Source organism: Biomphalaria glabrata, chromosome 13 (assembly GCF_947242115.1).
Source record: "Biomphalaria glabrata chromosome 13, xgBioGlab47.1, whole genome shotgun sequence".
Taxonomy (NCBI): Eukaryota; Metazoa; Mollusca; class Gastropoda; family Planorbidae; genus Biomphalaria; species Biomphalaria glabrata.
This window is the reverse complement of record NC_074723.1, coordinates 21663715-21684739: the sequence shown is the minus strand read 5'-3', so window position 1 is coordinate 21684739 and position 21025 is coordinate 21663715. Positions and strand designations below refer to the sequence as shown.

General features: G+C 33.4%; 1 protein-coding gene across 3 annotated transcripts in view; it reads right to left on the bottom strand.

Annotated features, from left to right (window-relative positions):
• The window catches only part of LOC106057399 (activated CDC42 kinase 1-like), a 43781-nt gene that overhangs the window by 16003 nt on the left and 6753 nt on the right, over positions 1-21025 (bottom strand). For all 3 annotated transcript variants that reach the window (XM_013214566.2, XM_056007719.1, XM_013214567.2), the window contains 9 exons: positions 20581-20710; positions 20163-20348; positions 18148-18300; positions 17365-17550; positions 16661-16752; positions 15871-15997; positions 15270-15416; positions 15014-15108; positions 14241-14335 (listed from right to left, as the gene is read on the bottom strand). In XM_013214566.2, coding sequence (XP_013070020.2) covers positions 14241-14335; positions 15014-15108; positions 15270-15416; positions 15871-15997; positions 16661-16752; positions 17365-17550; positions 18148-18300; positions 20163-20348; positions 20581-20710 — 1211 coding nt within the window. The remainder of the gene's footprint in view (positions 1-14240; positions 14336-15013; positions 15109-15269; positions 15417-15870; positions 15998-16660; positions 16753-17364; positions 17551-18147; positions 18301-20162; positions 20349-20580; positions 20711-21025) is intronic.

The following is a 21025-nucleotide window of genomic DNA, read 5'->3' as shown; positions in this document are numbered from 1 at the left end:
CAAAACTAAAAGACTCATAGAATTAAAACTACTGAGCAAAGAGGTGTGCCATCTGGGTAGTTCCAATGTATCTAATGTAATATGAGATGAAGGTATATAACAACTAAACTGAGTCCCCAATACAAGAATGAGATTTGATCTCCAGTTTTGTCTTCATTCACACCCAAGTATCAAGTACTGTTCTAGAGTGACACTCTTCAAGACCAGGTATGACACCTGATAACTCCCTGTTGTGTGCCCCTATATAAAAGACAAGTACTTAATGCCTTGTGCCCAGGGTCATCCGATAGCGGTCAATATTTCCACAGTGGGGAAACAAATCAATAACCAATGAAGGGAGAGAAAAAAAAAAGGAACCAAAAAAAAAAAAAAAACTACCACATTGCCATGTCAGCTGATGTCATCTGAAACATGTCAAATCAATCAATGATAACAAAATACTTCATGCGTCAGCGTTTGAAGGTGCAGGACAAACTGTAACATACAATCTGCTGTTCTAAAGATTTCTTCTAATCATATATATATTTTTTTTATATCTGACATTATTAAAAGCTCATTAGTAAATGCAAATGAGGCAATAAAATTAATGTAAACAAATAGTTTAACTCATTTCAAAACAAAGAATAAATAACTAGAAAGAGAATGGGAGAGAAAGTACAGGAGATAAAAGCTGTGAGGTGACCCCACACAAACAACTAAGATTAAAAGTGAAATAAAGGTTGAGTAGACCCCTCTTGAATACGACAACCTTGATTTTCCAGTACCTTACTAAACAAATCTACAATTACAATGATAGAGCATCATGGCATGGCACAGTGAAAACTAGCACACAAATTGCAGAGGACAAGAGAACAGTGCTGGTAAAGAAAAGCGTCAGAAAAAAAAGCAAGGCCAATGACACAAGATCCAGCTGGAATAACCTGCCCAGTGTACAGTAGAACATTCCGGGCTCACATACATGAGGAGGCACAGGGCTGAGGGATGACAAAAGTGGTCATCATCAAACCACAATAGACAAACTATATATACAATGATGCCTAGTATCAAACTGGTCCATTTTAACTTTATCCCCACCTTGATGTATTAATCCAACACTGGACAACTGTGTGACATCACCAACCAAAAAAAAAAAGACAACTAAGCTACAGCCAGCAGGGCAATGATATATCAAAGAAATAACAGAGGGACAACAAACTGATGTTAGGTAAATATCTGTTTGGAAAAAAAACAACTACTTGTCAACACAATGGACAAACAACTTTCTGTCAAAAAATAGTGGACAAACAACCACCTGTCAAAAATAGTGGACAAACAACTAGCTGTAAAAAATAGTGGAGAAATAACTAGTTCCCAAAATAGTGGACAAACAACTAGCTATCAAAAATAGTGGAGAAATAACAAGCTGCCAACTCAATGACCAACAAAAATAGCTGTCAACACAGAGGAGAAACAACTAGTCAACACAGTGGTCAAACAATTAGCTGTCAACACAGTGGTCAAACACCTAGTTGACAAACAAAGTGGACAAACAAGTAGCCATCAATACAGTGGACAAACAACTATCTGTCAATAGAGTGGACATACAACTAGCTCAGTGGTCAAACATCTAGATGTAAAACAAAAAATTGGACAAACAAGTAGCTGTCAACACAGTGGACAAACAAATAGTTTTCTACACAGTGGTCAAACACCAAGTTGTCAAAAAAAGTGGACAAACAAGTAGCTTTCAGTAGAGTGGACAGACAACTAGCTGTCACCACAGTGGTCAAACATCTAGATGTAAAAGAAAATGGACAAAAAACTAGCTGTCAACACAGTGGACAAACAAATAGTTTTCTACACAGTGGTCAAATACCTAGTTGTCAAAAAAAGTGGAAAAAAAAAACTAGCTGTCAACTTACTGGACAAACAAATAGCTGTCTACATAGTGGTCAAACACTAAGTTGTCAAAAGAGTGGACAAACAAGTAGCTGTCAGTAGAGTGGACAGACAACTAGCTGTCAACTTAGTGTGGATTATTTGTACCAATAAAAGTACTAAGAATACCAGTAAATACTTAGATGAAGGAACTTAACTCTTTCTCTCCTAATCAATCATACCATAGTTGATTTGACCTCATTAAATTAAATTAATTATTAATTTTATAAGCATGACTTTGTGTTATATAAAAAGAGTATGCATTTCCCTTTATTTCTATACCAAATAAAACATTTTCTGATAACAAACAACAAAGCCATTGAAGTTTAATCATAACAGGGGAGCGAAATAGTAATGAGCAAAATGAAGAATTCCTTCGAAATTGGAAAAATAGTAATGGAGAGAAAGAGTTAATGGCACAATACATTTTATGAGTAGATGGTCATATAAAGACCTTCAGTTTTATGATCTCTAACTGATCCATTCCCTGATAACAAACATAAATGATGACAGATTAAATGAAACATTTTTTTTATAGGGAACACAATTGATGAATGCATAAATGCACAAGGGAAACTATATAATGATTAGCTTTTTATGAGATAAATCTTATTTTTTATAATTGTTGTTTGTTACACCTATTAGATCTAAGTAACAAAATAAAAAAAAATGCTTTATATTTTAACATTTTAGAGGGTTAATTTTTTTTTCTAATATAATAAATGAAACAATAATATACTATTCCAATGTCTGACACACACAGATCAGTTTTTATCATTTATCATTCAAAAGATTCTTACAGACCAAAGATTTTTTTGTCTACAATGTTATTTGTAAAAAGCACTCAAGTTACATAAAATATTTTATGGGCTTTGTATAATTTTTTTTAAATTTTAAAGCACATATAAAAAAAAACTAAAACTGGAATTAAATTAGACTATAACAAAGTGAAAACTTACAATAGTTATCTTAATCTCCAGATGAACAAGATATGGTCCCACAAGACTTAACAGTCCTCAGAATAGTGAAAAGAAAGAGACTAAAGGGGAAAGAGAGAGAGAGAGAGAGACAGCCACAGATGTCATCACAAAAAAAAAAAGGTATGGACTATTGATTTCTCCCCCTGAAGCCTAGTACACCACACTACACTAGAGATACATATAAATGTATTATTTCTTTGTGTGTGTGTGTGTGTGCAGAGCACCATGTATAATTAATGAAGACACTGAAAACTGGTCTCCCTCTCTTCTTCTTTCTATCTGTCCCTCTTTCCTACACATGCACAGCCACCCAGAGTTGTAGATCACAGTGACAAAAGTATTTTGTTCACTTACAAAATTAACCCATTGTGTAGTCTACTAGGTACTGAATGGGTGAAAGGTCATATTCTGCAGTACAAGCCAGGTCACAATATCACCCACTCGTCTGACTTTAGTTTCTTCTCAGTTATCTTTTTTTTTTTTCTTCAACTGGGAATTTTTTTGTTTTTTTTTTGGTTGGCTCCCTCCCTGACAACACCCTTTGTTGTCTTCATTTTTTTTTAAAACTTCATTCACACTGGACTGGAAACAAGCTTATTGTGTCACACTGGTTAGTGACAGAAGGGGAGAGGTGGCTGGTGGGAGGAGAGAGAGAGAGAGAGAGATTATGGCAGGATTGGTTCTGTATAACCTAATACAGCTTAGGGCAGCCATCTGTGAAATTAATCCCCCACTTCCCTTCACCACTTATCACTACAACTGTAACATAGAGCAGTGGATCTAAACTACAGGGTGGAGCGGAGAGGGGGGGGGGGGGCATCTCTAAAGGTGCAGTGCCATGGACAGGGATGGTTCATAACAGAAAATATCTCCGTTTACAGGACATAGCAATTGCAGGTGCAGTAGGATTCCCTCATTTTTTTTTGTGGCCAATAGTTTATTAGTTTGTTTTGTTTTATCAGTTTCATACATTCTTACAGAGATGTTGATTGTTAAGTCCTAGCCCAAACCTCCTGCAGGACAGCAGGTGATGGCTGTGGGCAGGGTTTGAGCTAAAGACCATGGTGTGACAGTCTGAGGCACATACCACACAACCAGACAGCCATTGGACAAACAGGCACACTGGTTATTAGTGTTAAGTTTGACCAGCTTACAGTCTGGAATATTTTTTAAAGAAGTATTTTGAACATTATTTTTTTTCTTTGCACAGTACAGAACTAACAAGCATGCCTACTGGCACACAATATACATGCTACTTGCTCTCACTGGCTATGCACAACTAACTGTATTATCTGGTGCCCACCACAACTGGGAAAAATCCTTAATTCCAAGAAAATAGTCCTGTCTTATCCTGCACTTTTATGTCTGCCTATCAGATCAGTGATTTCCTAAACAGCCACCATGTCTCCTGTTTATTTTCAGTATTAATCTTTAATCTTGACTATTTATACAAGCTCTAATGGGTTTGATAAAAACAGTTCCTTTAAACTATGACCATTATCTAACACTCAACTCTCAACATTCTACACCCTAGAAGCACTTGTTTATACACACCAGCTGTGTAAAGTAAAAAATAAAGTTTCCCCTTCAGACCTTGTGATCTATGATGTTAAGGTCATCTGTTTCTTGGCCAATGGTTATCAAGCAGGGTGCTATGTGGCCAACAAAATGACCAACCGCCTTTACTTTCCCCAGCTAAGTCAGGTACCCATTAGAGTTGGGTGGACTCAGGGGCGCCCTAAAAATCCAGAAATTCAAAATCCCAGTCTTCACCAAGATTTGAACCCAGTACCCAGGTTCAGAAGCCGAGCGCTTAATCACTCAGCCACCGCGCCCTGTGTGACAGCAATAAAAATAATAAACAAAAGATCTTTCGAAAGAGATTATTTTCTGCTCATTGGAAACTCCACTAGATCATCTGCAAGCTGTTTAATCTGAAGCTTGCAAATTAAAGATATTCATTTAAAACTATTACTCCATCCTACACATATCCCATACAAATTGGTTTACATTAATTAGAAATTTAAGCACCTTTAAGTCAATAGTATTCCTGGCTGATTCAAGAAACTTGTAACACTTGAGATGAATGAGTTCTTATCTAAATTAGTTCTACTACACAAAACATCCACTTTCTGAGTATTTTATTAAGCTATTATTTTCTTTCTTTTTTTTTATTGTGTCACACTGTTTTGTGTGTAATAACTACTTTACATCTTAGTGTCATCTGTCCTTGAGTGACTTGTAGTCTAGAGATTTTCCTCAGGTATAACTGTTGTCAAGTGTAAAGTATTCACTGTTTTTTTTTGTTTTTTTTTAAAGGCTTTTCATATTTTCTTGAAGTCTAAAAATAATATTTGTATTGGTCCTAAGTATATGTTTTGTTAGCATTTTATTGGCCTTAAGGACATGGCCTTTTTTTTTTTTTTTAACTAATGTTTCTATTAGGCATCAAATTCTTCATGATAAAATTGCAACAAATAGTTTTGATTGCAAACTGCCACCAGAAGTTAAACAAGGAACTTGAAGTAAAGCATGAAGAATTCAGAACCACTGACATCTAGGGCTGGTGTAGAATAGCCTCATCACTACCCGTCTTTACCACTACCCAACTCATACTTTATTCTTTGATTCATAATCCCCTCCTTTTAGAGGGGGGCTCTGATTCCTATGTAGCTTAAAGAACATTTTCATTACAACAAATTGCAGTTTTTATTGCACTTAATTGCAGCAGGCAGCAAAAGGATAACAAGGGGGGAGTAACAAAACTACAACTTGATTCAATTCTCTGACAATGTTTTGGGGGAAATAAGTGTACAAGTACAATGAAAGAAGGCTTGGGTGTACCAATGGCTGCTGTTTATTTGCTAGTGCTCTGTCAAGCGTGACAAAGAAATTTTTAAAAGATTTGGAGAAAAAAAATACCTACACAATAACAGTATAAATAAATTGAAAACTTTGTCATCTAAATAATAAGATGTGTTTGGGATTTTCACAATTGGTTGTAGTTAAAATTTCTTTTTATTTCACAATTACCACACGTATTTATTTTCATTAAACACAATCTTAGCGCCACTCTAAGCTGATATTAAAACATTTTACAAGAAACAAAATGCCAGACAAAGGTCTTGAGTTCTACTACAAACCCATGACAAATGTTACAGGCGATTAACTTGAGCCAAAAATACCAGTTAGTTCCTATAGAGAAGAATAGACAAGCCCATGATATAAAGACAGCTGTACTTTTGGTACAAAGTCTGCCCTGCCTACATCATAGAAGCTACAGCACACAATAGAAAGACTGCCATGCCTAAAATATAACAACTGCCCAACCTAGGTTGTTGTTTTTATTTCTCTTCACAATTTATGTGATATGTCCTGGACTTACAACTACGTCATGATAAAAAATGTTGAAAAGTGAACTGCCTATAAAGTAACCTACATACACTTCATGAGCTTCCTGTGAGCTAGCATTCTCTTCATTTTTAAAAGGAAAAAAAAAAACAACAAACTTTCTTTGTGTTAGATTTTAAACAAGTCAAAAGGTTAAATAAAGTACAGCTCTAGTAAAACCTGAAATACTTTATGATATTGCAAATACTTCACAGGAGCAAAGAGTGCAATCAATAGTAGCAAGTCAACCAGAAATTTTCTTTTAAAATTAAATGAGAATAAAAAATGGCCATTCCTAAAAACTGTATCAGTAATGTATAAGGAAAGATATTAAATCTAAGTATTACAGTGCTGTCTCCATTTATGAAAAAAAAAATATCAAGCCTAATTAGGCCCTTACCCTTAGAATTAGTTACTAAAACTTTTAATGAATGCACTTACTTGAACTAACATTATTTTAAACATTTTTTTATAAAATGGCAAATGAAACATTAGATATTTACTTGAAATTAATAATCAATTAATTGTTTTGGTGTCATTTTCTCTACAGGCAGCATTTTTATAGGACACCAATGCTATTTCTTGATCAGAATTATTTATTTCATATGAAACATATGGAGCTGATAAGATAAGGAGCTGATGAGATATGGAGCTGATGAGAAATGGAGCTGATAAGATATGGAGCTGATGAGAAATGGAGCTGATAAGATATGGAGCTGATGACATATGGAGCTGATGACATATGGAGCTGATAAGATATGGAGCTGATAAGATATGGAGCTGATGACATATGGAGCTGATGACATATGGAGCTGATAAGATATGGAGCTGATGACATATGGAGCTGATGACATATGGAGCTGATGACATATGGAGCTGATGACACATGGAGCTGATAAGATATGGAGCTGATAAGATATGGAGCTGATGACATATGGAGCTGATGACAAATGGAGCTGATAAGATATGGAGCTGATAAGATATGGAGCTGATGACATATGGAGCTGATAAGATATGGAGCTGATGACATATGGAGCTGATAAGATATGGAGCTGATGAAGATATTTCAAACAAAATGAAACAGGAAACAAATATGAGACTAATTTGAGAGATTATATTTTAAGGAGTTGGAAGAGGATGAATAAGAATTAAAATAATACTTTGAAGTTATGATATTCACTATAACATAAGAAACAACATGGCAAAGTTGTAGTAGTCTCAAATACTCCCCCACACATTGGTGTGGGGGAAGTGTGTGCTGAGATTTTTCTAAAAAAAAAAACAAGTAAAAAGAAAGATCAACCATATAAATGTACATCATATTAGATGGGCAGAGTTGGTAGATTTTTCCTGTATCTGAGTGCAGGTTCAAAAGAAATTAATGAAACACTGAAGCTAAAAGAATAACTCAAACTTTGGCTTGAGCACAAAGTGTAATATAAACCATGCAATAGTTTCCTCAACTGCAACAATGTAACAAAATGAAGGTGAATTTATTGAAAGAGTACAAATAGAAAATGTCAGGGTTACAATTCCAAACCAATATGAACTTCTTCGTAGCTAACCTAGGAACCCTATAATACTTTCATAATTTCAATTTTGGAAATCCTTGTAAGTTTAGTATTCACAAGTCTGTGAAGTCATGAAAAGTGACAGTGGAAATGAGCAAATGAGGTCAAGTTCAGAGACAGTGGGAAGAAATAGTTCAAAATGATGAGCAGTGGGAACGGCAAAGTTGAGCGTATGGAATGATGAATTCAAAATGAGACAAAGATGATGATGAAGTGAATCAGAAAGAACATTGGGAATGGCAATAGATCAAAGAATATTGCTGAGGAGGTTAGGAATGGGTAACAACACCAATAGTTCAAATTGGATGTGTGGCTGAGTTGTATACATTGCTTGGCAACAAATTAAGAGGGCTAGAGTTCAAATCCAACTCAAGTTCAAGCAAAGTTGTGTTTGCTAAGTTCCCAATGGCACCTTCTCCTAAATTTCTCCCCACCTTTTCAGGCCCACAAAAGAAAAGAGATTGAACCATAGTGCAATGATCATGAAATCTACACTATACAAAAGGAATTTTTTTAAGATTCTTTAACAGTGACGATGGCACCATTGATTTACAACAGCAACATTTAATATTGGTAATGGGGAGAGGGAATACAAAGAATTTCATTTAAGAATTATTGAATAATAATTGTAACTGCTCACTACAAGAAATTGAAATAAAAGTGTATCTGGTGAGACGAGGACTGCCATCGCATAAACTATCAAAGACAAATCAGTTTTGAATATAGGATAAGTAATATAAATAAGAGCCCACCCCTTTGTGCTCTTAGTACATATGCTATCCTATTCCAAAAATATATGTAGGTTATACCAATGATGTTGTGAAATAAAAAACAACTAGGAAACATTCACTACTCAGCACAAGTACTGCTCCAGTAAGAGCCACAACTATACCCTTTTAGTCAGAAGCAGAGAAACAGCAAAAACAGTTCATTTGTTATTTCTACTAAGCCTACTAAGTGTAATACAAAATAATGACCATAAACTTTAGAGGTCAACTTTTTCCTGCTCTGCTTTGGTCTGTGCAACTTACAAAATATCTTGGGATAGACTAAATGTTATGATATTGTCTTAATACAAGAATAAAATGCCTTGTTTATCATATATAGGACAAACCCCTTTCACTCACTCCAGCAGACAGTTTTGTTTATATTTTTGCCTCTAATTGTTAAGCATATTTTCATTATCTTCTTCTTGTTTTTTTCCTGCCCTGGCTTTGCAAGTGATGCAGCTTTCCTTATAGAATATTTTTAAAAAGCCAGCAATACTTCAGACTGTTGACCACTGTTTTCATAAAATGAACTTTGTTAGCCCTCAAATAAGTAATAAATGTAAATCTAGCTTCAGACTATTTTTGATGTGTGAAGGGGTTTGAGAACCACAAACTAAGATGGGGCACGCCTTGAGATAGTAAGATCAAGATTGGACTCAAGAGTAGATTGAATCCAAATAACAGCAAGAATTAAAATCAGAAAATATTATTTACATTTTCTGTTTTTATATGGCTCTTTGTTTCACCTGGCATTGCATCCACAAGAAAATTCAATAGTTCTAGGACTAGTTTTTATGTTTGGGTGCAAGCGCTCTCAGCATACTATCTTGTCCTCAATGGCATAATGAGTGTTGTTTAATATGTTAAATATGTCAGATATAAAACTACAAAACAACGATGCCTTATTTAACATGATGAATTGCATTTGGTTTTCCACTAGTATGACTTCAAAACATTTCAGCAGTTAATAGTCATATTGTTCACAATAAGAATGTGAATTGTGCAGCAATTTCAAACTGAAAGACACTGAAGCATTCTTTGGCAGGATAAATGAGCTTGCTCCTGTTTTCCACTATCATCACATCATGTTTCAACAGTTTATAGGTTAAGATCTAGTCCCATGGTTCCTTCTTTGTAACCTTGGTAAAAAGTAAAGTTCCCCTTTCAGACCATGCGGTCTACAGGGCAGATATGTTAAGGTCATCTGTTATTTATAGTTACTGAGCAGAGTGTCATGTGGCTAGCACAACAACCATTCGCCTTTACTTTTCCCCAACTAAAGTCAGGTACCCATTAGAGTTGGATGGACTCAGTGGTGCCATAAAAAACCAGCTCAATAACAGTCTTCACCAAGATTCAAACTCAGTAACTCAAGTGTGGAAGCCAAGCGCTTAACCACTTAGCCATGCATCCCCTAACATTGGCAACATCATTCCATTGCATACAAAACAATGTACCCAGCATAATGAAAATGTGGTAGGGACACATACACACTCAGAATGAACTCTACACTTTTTAAGAATAAGCCAAACTGTTCAGAATATTGAGAATAGATTAGTCAGAGAAATGTATGTTGTTTATAAAATACTATCAATCAACATTTCAAGCATTGCCTGAACAAGTATTAGTCATTCTATAGAATACCTTAGCAAAGCAGGTAATAGCAAAGATGTCTAAAATTACCGGGCATTCTCAGATTTCGTATATATTCAACATTGAATATGATATTAATCAATATAGAATTACAATAGAATTACAAAAGAAGCAGAGATGCCTACATGCCAAATTGGAAGTATGTATTCCCAGACATGGAAATGTGTATTTTGAGGGGCGAATGTGTATTTTCCTAAATATAAAGAAATATACTCAGGAAAGACTAAAAAATCATTCAAGCACGTAATATACATGAAATGCAGCAATCCTAAAGTTAACACAGCATAAAGTTATGACATTTGTCAAAATATTTACACGTTTTGTCTTTGTCATAGACTTTTCTAGAATATGTTAATGTTAGAATGAGGCCGTTCTTATCATTTTGCAATGATTTTACGATTATAATGCCTCTAGTGCAATCCACATTACATAACAGCGGCAACAGAAAATTCATTCAAAAGAATGGAGATTTTTGCTATAAATGAAAATAGACTTAAACCAGATGTAATGGTTTGCTTAGCTGGATCAGTGACATCTAATTCTATAAAAGTAGTTTTGTTTATTATAAACAATAAATAAATTATAAATTATAGGAAAATTTCTTTACAAGGTAAACTATCCAGACACTGGAAATATTTGAAACATTTTGAAAGAATTCATAATTTCTTATTTTAGACAATTCTTTGCAGAGTTAGCAATGAAAGCTTTGGCATCCTCTACAGTCACTAATAAATAAACATTTTGTTTCAGGCAGATAATTCTAATTAGTGATTGAACTTGTTTCTAATAAAAAAAAAGCTGGCCTATTGAGTCTGCTGAATATTTGTAAGATAGAGCTATGCCTATTCAATTTGGTTTCTGATGCTTGAAGTGGTTTTATAAAACAAACAAATGTGTTGAAGGAAGGTGCAAGGAATATAATAATTTTTGTCAGCATAATTCTTTGTTTGAATTCAGGCCTTCATAAGTAATGGAACCTAGCTAGTCGCTAGTGAATATAACAGTAGCTACCACAGAAGATATGTTCTGCAAGTCAGGGAACATCAGTTTGATTTCTTTTATCATGCTAAGAGAGAGATTAAGCTCAACGAATAATTCTCCTATTAAAACCTCTGCAATTCTCACTTTCATCTCAAGTGATACATTTTGTTCAATAGGCATGTTTGTAACTTTGTTTTGTTACAGAACTAAGCTCTAACAAAAAATTTCTGAAGTGGGAGGAGAAATAAAGTGGACCAATTAGATTCTACACTAAATTTGTTTGCATTTTTAGGATTGAAGCATGAATTATGAGCTATAGTCCGAAATTTATTTACCAAGATTTAGCAGATTGAGTAGAGGTTGGAAAAAGGCGACTAAGAAAGAATATTTGGGTTCAGAACTCATCTCAATTGTCTCTTATATCAAAAAATTTCGTATGAATTCTAAATTTTCCAAAGCAAAGTCTTTCTTTAAAAAATTATGATAAATTCATGTGAAATTACATAAACTCTGTCGACTTATTTGACTATTCTGTTCTAAAACATCCTGTTTTCATCTGAAAAGGGGAGGGGCGGTAGAGTGAAAACGATTAATCCTCGCTCCTTTTTATAATTTCTGCTAATGATTGCATTTGGCTTTAAAGAATAAGGCTGGGGCGACTCGATATAAGAATTTAATTTATAGCATATATAAATTATATTAGTGACAGATTTTTCTTTTAATTTTGTAATTTCTTAACTATAATTCAAAAAGAAAATGTTTTGGTTTTTCGATGGGCACAACCTTTTTCATATTTACTGATGATAAAATTTGAGATTAGAGTATGTGTGTGACATAATATACAAATGGGTTCACAGATCAATACGTAGCTTATATTATATAGATATAGCCCTAGATATAGGATCGCCCCCCAACTCAGAGGGCTAGAGTGGGGAGGGCAGTAGATGCAATCCCCCCCCCCTTAGCCCACTGAATCGGCAAATACCAGAAGGAGAGTGACATAATATAAAAATTATATTTTAATTCAACTAATTTTGTTCACAAACTATGATTTCCTCATGAAAGTAGGACCGCCCCCCCAACCATCAATCAATGGGTTTAGGTGGGAAGGGCAGTAGAGGTATTCGCCCTCTCCCACCCAATCGGCCAACGGGGGAACAACATAATATAAAGATTGGTTTAAACACCAATAACAAGTTTTAATCATATAGATATTTAACTGATTCTGTTAGCAAGCTGTGATTTCTACAAATAAATTGGACCACCCCCCGACTTGAAAGTTTATGGAAGGGGGGCGGGATCGATGCCATCGACCCTTCTCGACCCCACCAAATCGGCCAACATACTAGAGTGGGAGGGGGGGGGGGGGGCAAAATAATCTAAAAATAGGTTGAAATATAAATAATTAGTATATATTATTAACATAAGTCATGAATTCATATATACAAATTGTGTGAATTCTATACTAAAGTTCGTCCGCCCCCGCCCTTCTGGGAAGGGGGGCGAGTTGGGGGGGGGGGGGGGAATCACCCCTACCGCCTTCCCCCCCGGATCCGCCAGTGAATCTAAGTCAAGTAGGCCTACACACACGGTCACATCTAGATCAAGATCTAGTCTAGACTCGAATTAGATTTAGATCTACTTCTAGAATCTAAATCTAAAATTATTAGAATAATCTATATATAATTTAGATTAAGTCTAGATCTAGATCTTAATTCTAAATCTAGATTCATGTAAATTATATTATAGGTGGCTGACAATGTAAAATATCTCAAGATCAAGTTCCAGACAGATCCAGTCTAGATGCTAGATGAATTAGAACTAATCAATCAATTAATTCCCAATCAGGTTGAAGACTTTATATAAACAGACACACTGAAAGGAACCCCGCTTAATTTAGATCAGTAAGATGTAGAGCTAGTAAACATTTAAATTTTCGTGCGGCAGCACGTGCAAAAAAACAGCTGTCTCGTGGTAAATCAATAATAAGAATATAGTCTACTTCCAGGCAATGACACACTGATCTATATATATGAATAGCAAGAAGAACTTTTTTAAAATTTAATTTTTTCTATTTTTTTTTTGCTTTAGAGGGGGAAATGCGTATTTTCAGATGATATACCCTACTCAAATATTTTCGTGTCCATTTGCGTACAAAATAAGCAAGATGCGTACTTGTAGGCAACGCTGAAGAAGATATAGATTTACGCATCAAAATATAGATTGTCCTTTTAAAGATGCTGTATATAATATTGGACACTACAAGGATGGTCCACTACCAATAAGAAGACGAAGAAGTAGCACAAGAGGAAAACATAAAAGTTGACAGAATAGCATGAATAAGTACCGAACAATTAGATTTCCATATTATTTTTTTTTTAATCATGGTTTAGTATGACACTAAATGTCAATTTACAAATCAACCAATTAATTTTTTTTTGTCAACTAATAAATAATGGGGTGCAGAAATATATTATATTATTATATATATAATTTTTATTTTTCTTGTTTTATTATTGCATAAACGTTTTAAAATGTCCAATATCATTCTTATTTTTACATAAATAAAACTTGAATTTACTTTTTTTTTTAAGATAACGTTTTTTAAAAAATGTAATTGAGGTCATATAAAACACTTCATTTTGAAAAATTATACTCGTAGTTTGATAATGTTGCTATGTATATAGTGCGCAGTGAACACGTGTTTCACTTGATATTTAAAAAACAAATTTCACCTTAGAAGATAATATCTATATTTCTATGAGCATCACAAAGGATGCAGAATGTAAAGAAGTTTATTGTTCAAAGCTAAACCTCAAAAAAAACTCATGGCTTTTTTTTTTTTAAACCTTTGGCACAGATTTGTTTACTATCTTCTTGTGAAGTCATTTCTCACATAACTATCTTTGTATCCAAGTCTATGAGTAGATCAGAAAACAAAAAAGTTTTACTGTTAAGATGTTTTCATTTCACTGTACCTGCAAGTTTCCTCTGCACTTCCACCATCGTCCTGGGAAAAGTTCCAACTTCAGCTGTTCTCCTATTTTGTCCTTTCCACCAAAAACAATCTGGTCTGTAAGTAGCAATTTGTTTAAAAAAACATTTTAATTTAAAATCATTTGACATTTCAATTATAAATCTTAACTGTCAAGTTGAATTTAGTTAATTTATTGATTTTAATTGATTGTCACATTAAAAAAATTGCTATTGACTTGTGACTGTCAAGGGAAAAAAAAGTCTACTGCGTAGATGAATTTTGAAATTTTGAAAGAAAAATCTCTAGGCTGAACTAGATTTTCCATTTCACTCTTTTGTTTCATTTTTTTTGTAACAAATAGAATAATTGAGAATAATTGTAGGAGATTAAAAGATTTGTGAAATTTACATTCTAGTAATTTTGAGGTTACTTGAGTTTGTAAATTGATGATATAAAATGTTATTGCAATACTAAATCTCTCTGTCTGGCTGAACAATTTAATTCATTGTGTTTATTCAATAATATTAGTGTATATAATAATTCTTACTGGCTCTATAAATGGATATGTTTTAAATTATTATTTCTGATTTTGTTGTAGCTTTATTATTGGAAGTGAAGTTTTCATATATAAATGGACACAAAACCATTGGAATTATTTTTTTTACAAATAACACATAATCAATTAAAATGAAACGTCAATAACAAAATGTAATTAGAAAATAATTTAAAAACCTGTAAGTTTAACTAACTGCATTTGTTCTACTATGTACTCACTTCCCATCAATGACAGTGATTAAGTCCCCTTCTTCTAACTTAAGCCTGTTTTCTTCATTAAGTGAACGGGTGGCTCTCACATTTTCTGGAATCACCTGAAACATTGACGACAAAAACTGCATAACAAACAAAACATCAAAGAAAATGTAATTATCACACATACGCATACATAAATATTTGGACCATTCAATGATTTTTATTATGTACATTACATATGCTAAAAATTTGATTTTTAAGTGAAGAAAAATAAAATTACTTCAGAGAGAAAATCTTTGAGGGCCACAAAGGATGGCCTGTCTTGAGGTTTGTAAGCCCAGCATTGCATCATCAGCTGGTAAATGTCACAGGGACAGTCATGTGGTTTGGGCAGACGCTCATTCTCAACATCAATCTTATGTAGAATCTGAAGATGTTGAAATTTCAACATACAATGTTGACTAAGACTAATAATAAGAAATATTTTACTTATATTCCATGTTAACATAACACTTTTGATGCCAGCAAATAATTTTTCTTTTAAATAATACTTTTAAATAGAAAAAAATTTGATGTTACTAAAGCACTAACAAATCTGGACATATTACAAGGCAGATAAAAACTAAATAGCATTTCTTTTATGGGAACATTATGTATTAAGTGCAAACATTAAAATACAGTAGGATAAATTTAGAAAAAGTAAAGAAAGTTGTCCTTAGTGCTCAGAATCAGCCATTTACTGTGACAGTAAAAAGGAAATATCTCAATATAATATAGCAGAACTTTTACAATAAATTTTTTAAAAAAAAAAGGGTTTTTTTTTAGCTTTGAGCTATAAATCTGAAATGTACACTGATAGGGAGCATATCACACTGAACTACCTGAGATCCATTGAAACCCAACCATGGTTCTTGTCCATAAGTAAACATTTCCCACAAAGTAACGCCAAACATCCAGGCATCACTAGCATGAGAAAACTGTCGAGATTTCAAGCTCTCAGGGGCACACCTTGAGAGGGTAAGAAAACCAACATCAGTTATCATAAATTTAAGAAGTGTAATCAACCCAAGTATCAATCTCACAAGTATCTCACAATTCTTACAAAGAAAAGCAGAGACAGTTTTATTGAGCCTAATACTATGCTTCTGATTACAGTACTAATTTTTTAGCTTTATTATAATTGCAAAATTTGTTATAAAATATTGCTGTAAGAAAAAGAATTCGCTTAACGAAATATCTATTATCAACCTTTAACTAAAAAGACTATAGAGCTATTTTATATACATGAATTTATATTCTAATTCTGCACAGTAAGAAAACTTCATGTAACAGAAGCATTTCTCCCACATTTACTTTTTATTTCCTATCTGCAAAAGCTTAATCAACAATTTCGTAGCAATCTTTAAAGAGATGCATTTCCCCTGAGATAGCTTAATACAGTTTTTAAAATTACAAAAGATAGACTAAAGTGAAAGAAATGTACTTTGATTTGAAATAAAATCTTAAAACAGAGCAAAACAAGTGCATCTCAGACGTGATTGAGATCTAGATACTTCCGTAAAGTTTGTCCATAACAGTATGTCTAGCTTACAAACACATACAGAAAAAATATATTTGGTTAATAGCTGAAACTGTGACAAATCAAATTTGTTACTACTTTGTGTTGCCTACCAAGCAAAAGGTACTTTCTTCTGTTCAGACATAACATAGTGATCAGTTTGACTAGGTAATGCTCTCATCAGACCAAAATCACCTATTTTTATCTGCAAATTATAGAAAAAAAAACAGTTTTTGATTTGGTTTTTAAACTGATTTTAGCTTTATTTTCAACACTCTGGAAAATAAATAAACATTGTATTACTTAAGCACAATTTTGTTTCCTTTTGTACAATATTTAACTTTTATCATTGTCATTGAAGTCTGCACAATATAATTTCAACTAACCTTTAAGGAGGAAACATTATGGTAAATAGATACCCAAGCAATTTTTTTGTTTTATTTTGTTTTTGAGTTTCTAGTAGATTTCAAATGTGGACATGACCCATTAAGTTGAAATGTAGAAAATCAAATATCAATTTTAGCAAATACAGAAGTCTAGCTCTAGAAATCAATTTAAAACTGGTATAGATTGAAAGAAAATATCTCAAGGATTTGTTTCCATACAGTGTTTTGTTTCTTATACCTAAAAAAAGAAAAAGATTCTCATTGGCTGTGTGCCACAAACAGGAAGTTTTGGTCTTCTCATTTCAAGAATGGAATTGGTTCAATGGTAATTATGATTTAGTTCAATTTCCATTCTATTATGTTTCTGAAATGCTTCAGAACTTTAAGTTTTCTTTTTGCACCAATATGAGTGATTTGAGCGAGCAACTCACCAATTCATTAGTTTTCAGAAGTACATTCCTGCAAGCCAGGTCCCTGTGAATGAAACGCTTGGACTCAAGGAAGGCCATGCCCACTGATATTTGTATGGCATAGTCACAGAGTGTGGAAATCAGAATTGGTTGATCAGTCTGTCTTAATCTGTCTAAGAGAGAGCCAAGTAGGGCCAGCTCTGTCACCTGGGGAAAAGCATTGAAATATGATGCATTTTTATATGGTATTTATCTAAAACAATCAAGAAACAAAAAAAAAACAGCTCCAGGAGATCATAATTTTGTTGATAATAATAAGACAAATTTATGACAAGGACACAAGTTCTGAACTCTCAATCTAGAAAAGCCACACAGAAATAATACACACAAGAAAATGTATAAAAATGTTCACATACAGTCTAACTACCACAACTACCTCTAAAGCTAAGAAATATCTTAAGAAAAAAATATTTTTAAAATTTAATGTATAGTCTAATGCACCCAACAAGCTTAGAAACATCTAAGAAAAATTTCTTAACATTTTTTTAAAATTTAGTCTAAACACATCCAACTAACTCTAAGGCTAAGAAACATCTTAAGAAAAATTAATAAAAAATCTTTATAGTCTAACACACCCGACAACTACCTCCAAGGTTAAAGACATCATGTTATTTATAATATCCAAATCTAATTATTTAACTTTTTTTTATTCACTTAGAATTATTACTAGGCAGACAAACAAATGAGGTTATTTTTTTGTTTCACATGTTTTTAAACTAAAGATAACCTTCAGAGAAAACCTACCATCATTAGTGGAGTGGATAGCACCACACCATAGAGATGAATCAAATTGTTGTGTTTCAAAGTATGCATAGCATTCACCTCCTTCACAAAATCCTCAAAAGAGCCAGGCTGGGACAAGGCATCAACACGTAGTATTTTTACAGCTACTTGTTTCTGTGCACAAAAATCAGTCCATTTTTAGCTTGAATGTGTGTAAAATCTACATATTTTGATAAAGATTTATTTAATAAAATACTTTATTTGGCTCCACTCTCCTCCTCCTAAAGAAATGGTCAATAAATGAAACTTTTGCATCTTCAGAGCAGAAAGAGCTTATAAAGCTTTGGTGTTTACATCTATTATACATTTTATTTTAATATCTCCAATACCTTAGATTATTGCTTTTCACACAAGTAAAATTCTTATATATTGTTACGATCCCTCCTAATCAGGCCTTCTGCAAACACTGCTAAACAAACAACAGCACATCTAACACAAGAACTTGACAACAAGAGCTTCAAGTAACAAAGTGGCAGTTTAATTACAAATACATCGACAGCCAATTCAGCACAATTGGCTACATCAATTCAAATGCTTTCTTGAACTTAACAGAACTGCCTAACTAAACATTACTAGTCTCTCTAGCTCGTACAGCTACATTCTCGAGGACTCAAAAGTACCACATGTCCTTACTGCCTTGCTGTCCTGGACTCAACTGTCCTTTTAAACACACTGTCTCCCGACCGTGAAGGCTCTTGATCACATGACCAGGACACAGGTCATACTTTCGGTTATTAGCAGTACTGTCCCTTGTCTATCGACAGCTGTTGACCCGTTGACCTGTGTGATTGGCCTGAGTCGTGTGTATCAGTAGGCCGCACACACATTAACCCTTTCAGTCCGCCACTGGAGTTACAACAATATAAATCAATAATGCTCCTCTAAGGCATTTTATTCACATTGCTCATAAAAAAGAATTCTGTATTAAATTTGGCTGTAACCAATAGTTTTTAGTTTTTGTTTTTTGATAAGAGTAAAAGTAGAAGGTAGTCTTGCACTCATTCAATAAGTTATATATGAAGTGTATTAAATCCTGCTGTTTAAATGACATTTAAAAAAACAACAACATTTCAATGAAGTATGTATGGTGCCCCAAAGGTCTAACAGAGTAAAGGGCAGAACAGAACAGATCATTAAATTTTAATAATCTTGATTTATTTTACAAAATTAGCAAAATACAAAGCATAATTATTTCTAACTTTTTTAGTTGTTTTAATAACTATTTCTCTTAACAGTGTACAAACTCCTCATGGGTCGACATGGATTTTAAAAATGGTTCTAACAATTTTCGGACAAATTTATGTGAGAAAACTAGCTCCCCACACAGTGAAAACTCTGGTTTGACCATTATAATTTTTCAAATTATTTTCATCTTAAAGTTATACTTGGCTATCTACAGCAACTCAAATGTTTCTTTGTAGTCAATAAAGAGTTGAATAAATAAATAGATGATCATGAGCATTTTGCACACCACCTTACGTAGAAATAAGCTAAACATTATTACAAAAACATGATTGTGAAAGCTCAGTGGAAATATTCCTTGCAATATTGAAGCATTACAAGAAATAAATAGAATGAGAACTGGCAAATCTAATCCTGCTTCATAAAGAGGGTTGATTTTACAAAGAAAAATGTGTATGTTACTTGTTTTAGTTAATGTTAAATCTAGTTATAGAAATAGGTAAAAACTAAGCAGTTCATGTTGTTGCTTTTGCCGTTTATATGTTCACAAGCCCACATATCAATAATAAATTCAGTGCTAAGTTTTACACCTTTCCATACATACATTCATTATACTCTAAAGAATAATGGAAAGTCTTTAATGAAATAATAGGTCCCCTAATTGTTTGGATTTAAAGCAATTTTAAAGTACTTCTCAAATAAGAAGAAACACTGTAATGCACACACTGGAAAGCATTTTTTTGTTCACATAAAGTGAGCATATACTTTGACTGTGTTGCAAGAAAAGTTTTTACCTTTTTCCCTGTTGGTGTCAGCCATTCACCTTTCCTGACCACACCAAAAGATCCATTTCCTATCTTCTCTAGCAGAAACACACTTTTTTTGTCTATAAGGCAAGTTAATGCCATGTCCCCCATTTCAGGACTGGTGGGTGAGTTGGGAAGCGGAGGGCCCTTTTCATTGCCAGTTTTGGGTAGGATCTAGGGGAAGAAGAACAAATGCACATTGAAAAAGAATTCAAGCTTAAAATATATAAACATTATGTGTTGTGAATTGTATATTCCTTAGTCTAATCTGAATGGGAGATAAAATATATGAATAAAATTAATTCTTTATTTTCAAAATTTTATGTAAATAAATGTTTACGTTTTTTTCTTTGTGTGCTTATTGTGCAATGATATATTGTTAAAATCAAACAATGAAAAAGATCACCTTATCAAGGAGGCTCTTTTTCCTAATAGACTTGTGTTTTTTAACAGCATCCAGCAAGCGGCGTATAGCTGGCTTTCCCATACCAATTTTTTCCAAGTCTTCAGTCTTTACATAATCAAAGTGAACAAGTCTGGACAAAAAATGACATGTTTTGTTGAGGAATACACTTTTAAATTCTTAACTTGAACTTATCTTTGCCATGAAATCTCATGCTGAGCCTACTACAAAAATTACAAGTACTTTGCTTTTACTTAAGAGGGAACCAGTTATCAACCAGTTTTATACTAGTGTCAGTGACATGGTCTGTGTTGGTCACAAGTTGTGGAGTTCAGAATTATATAATTTACTGCATTACTAGCAATGAGCATAAATGTAATTAATGTGTCATTATGTCATACAAACATTATGCCTATATGTGGCTTACATGTATCTAACTCATAGCACA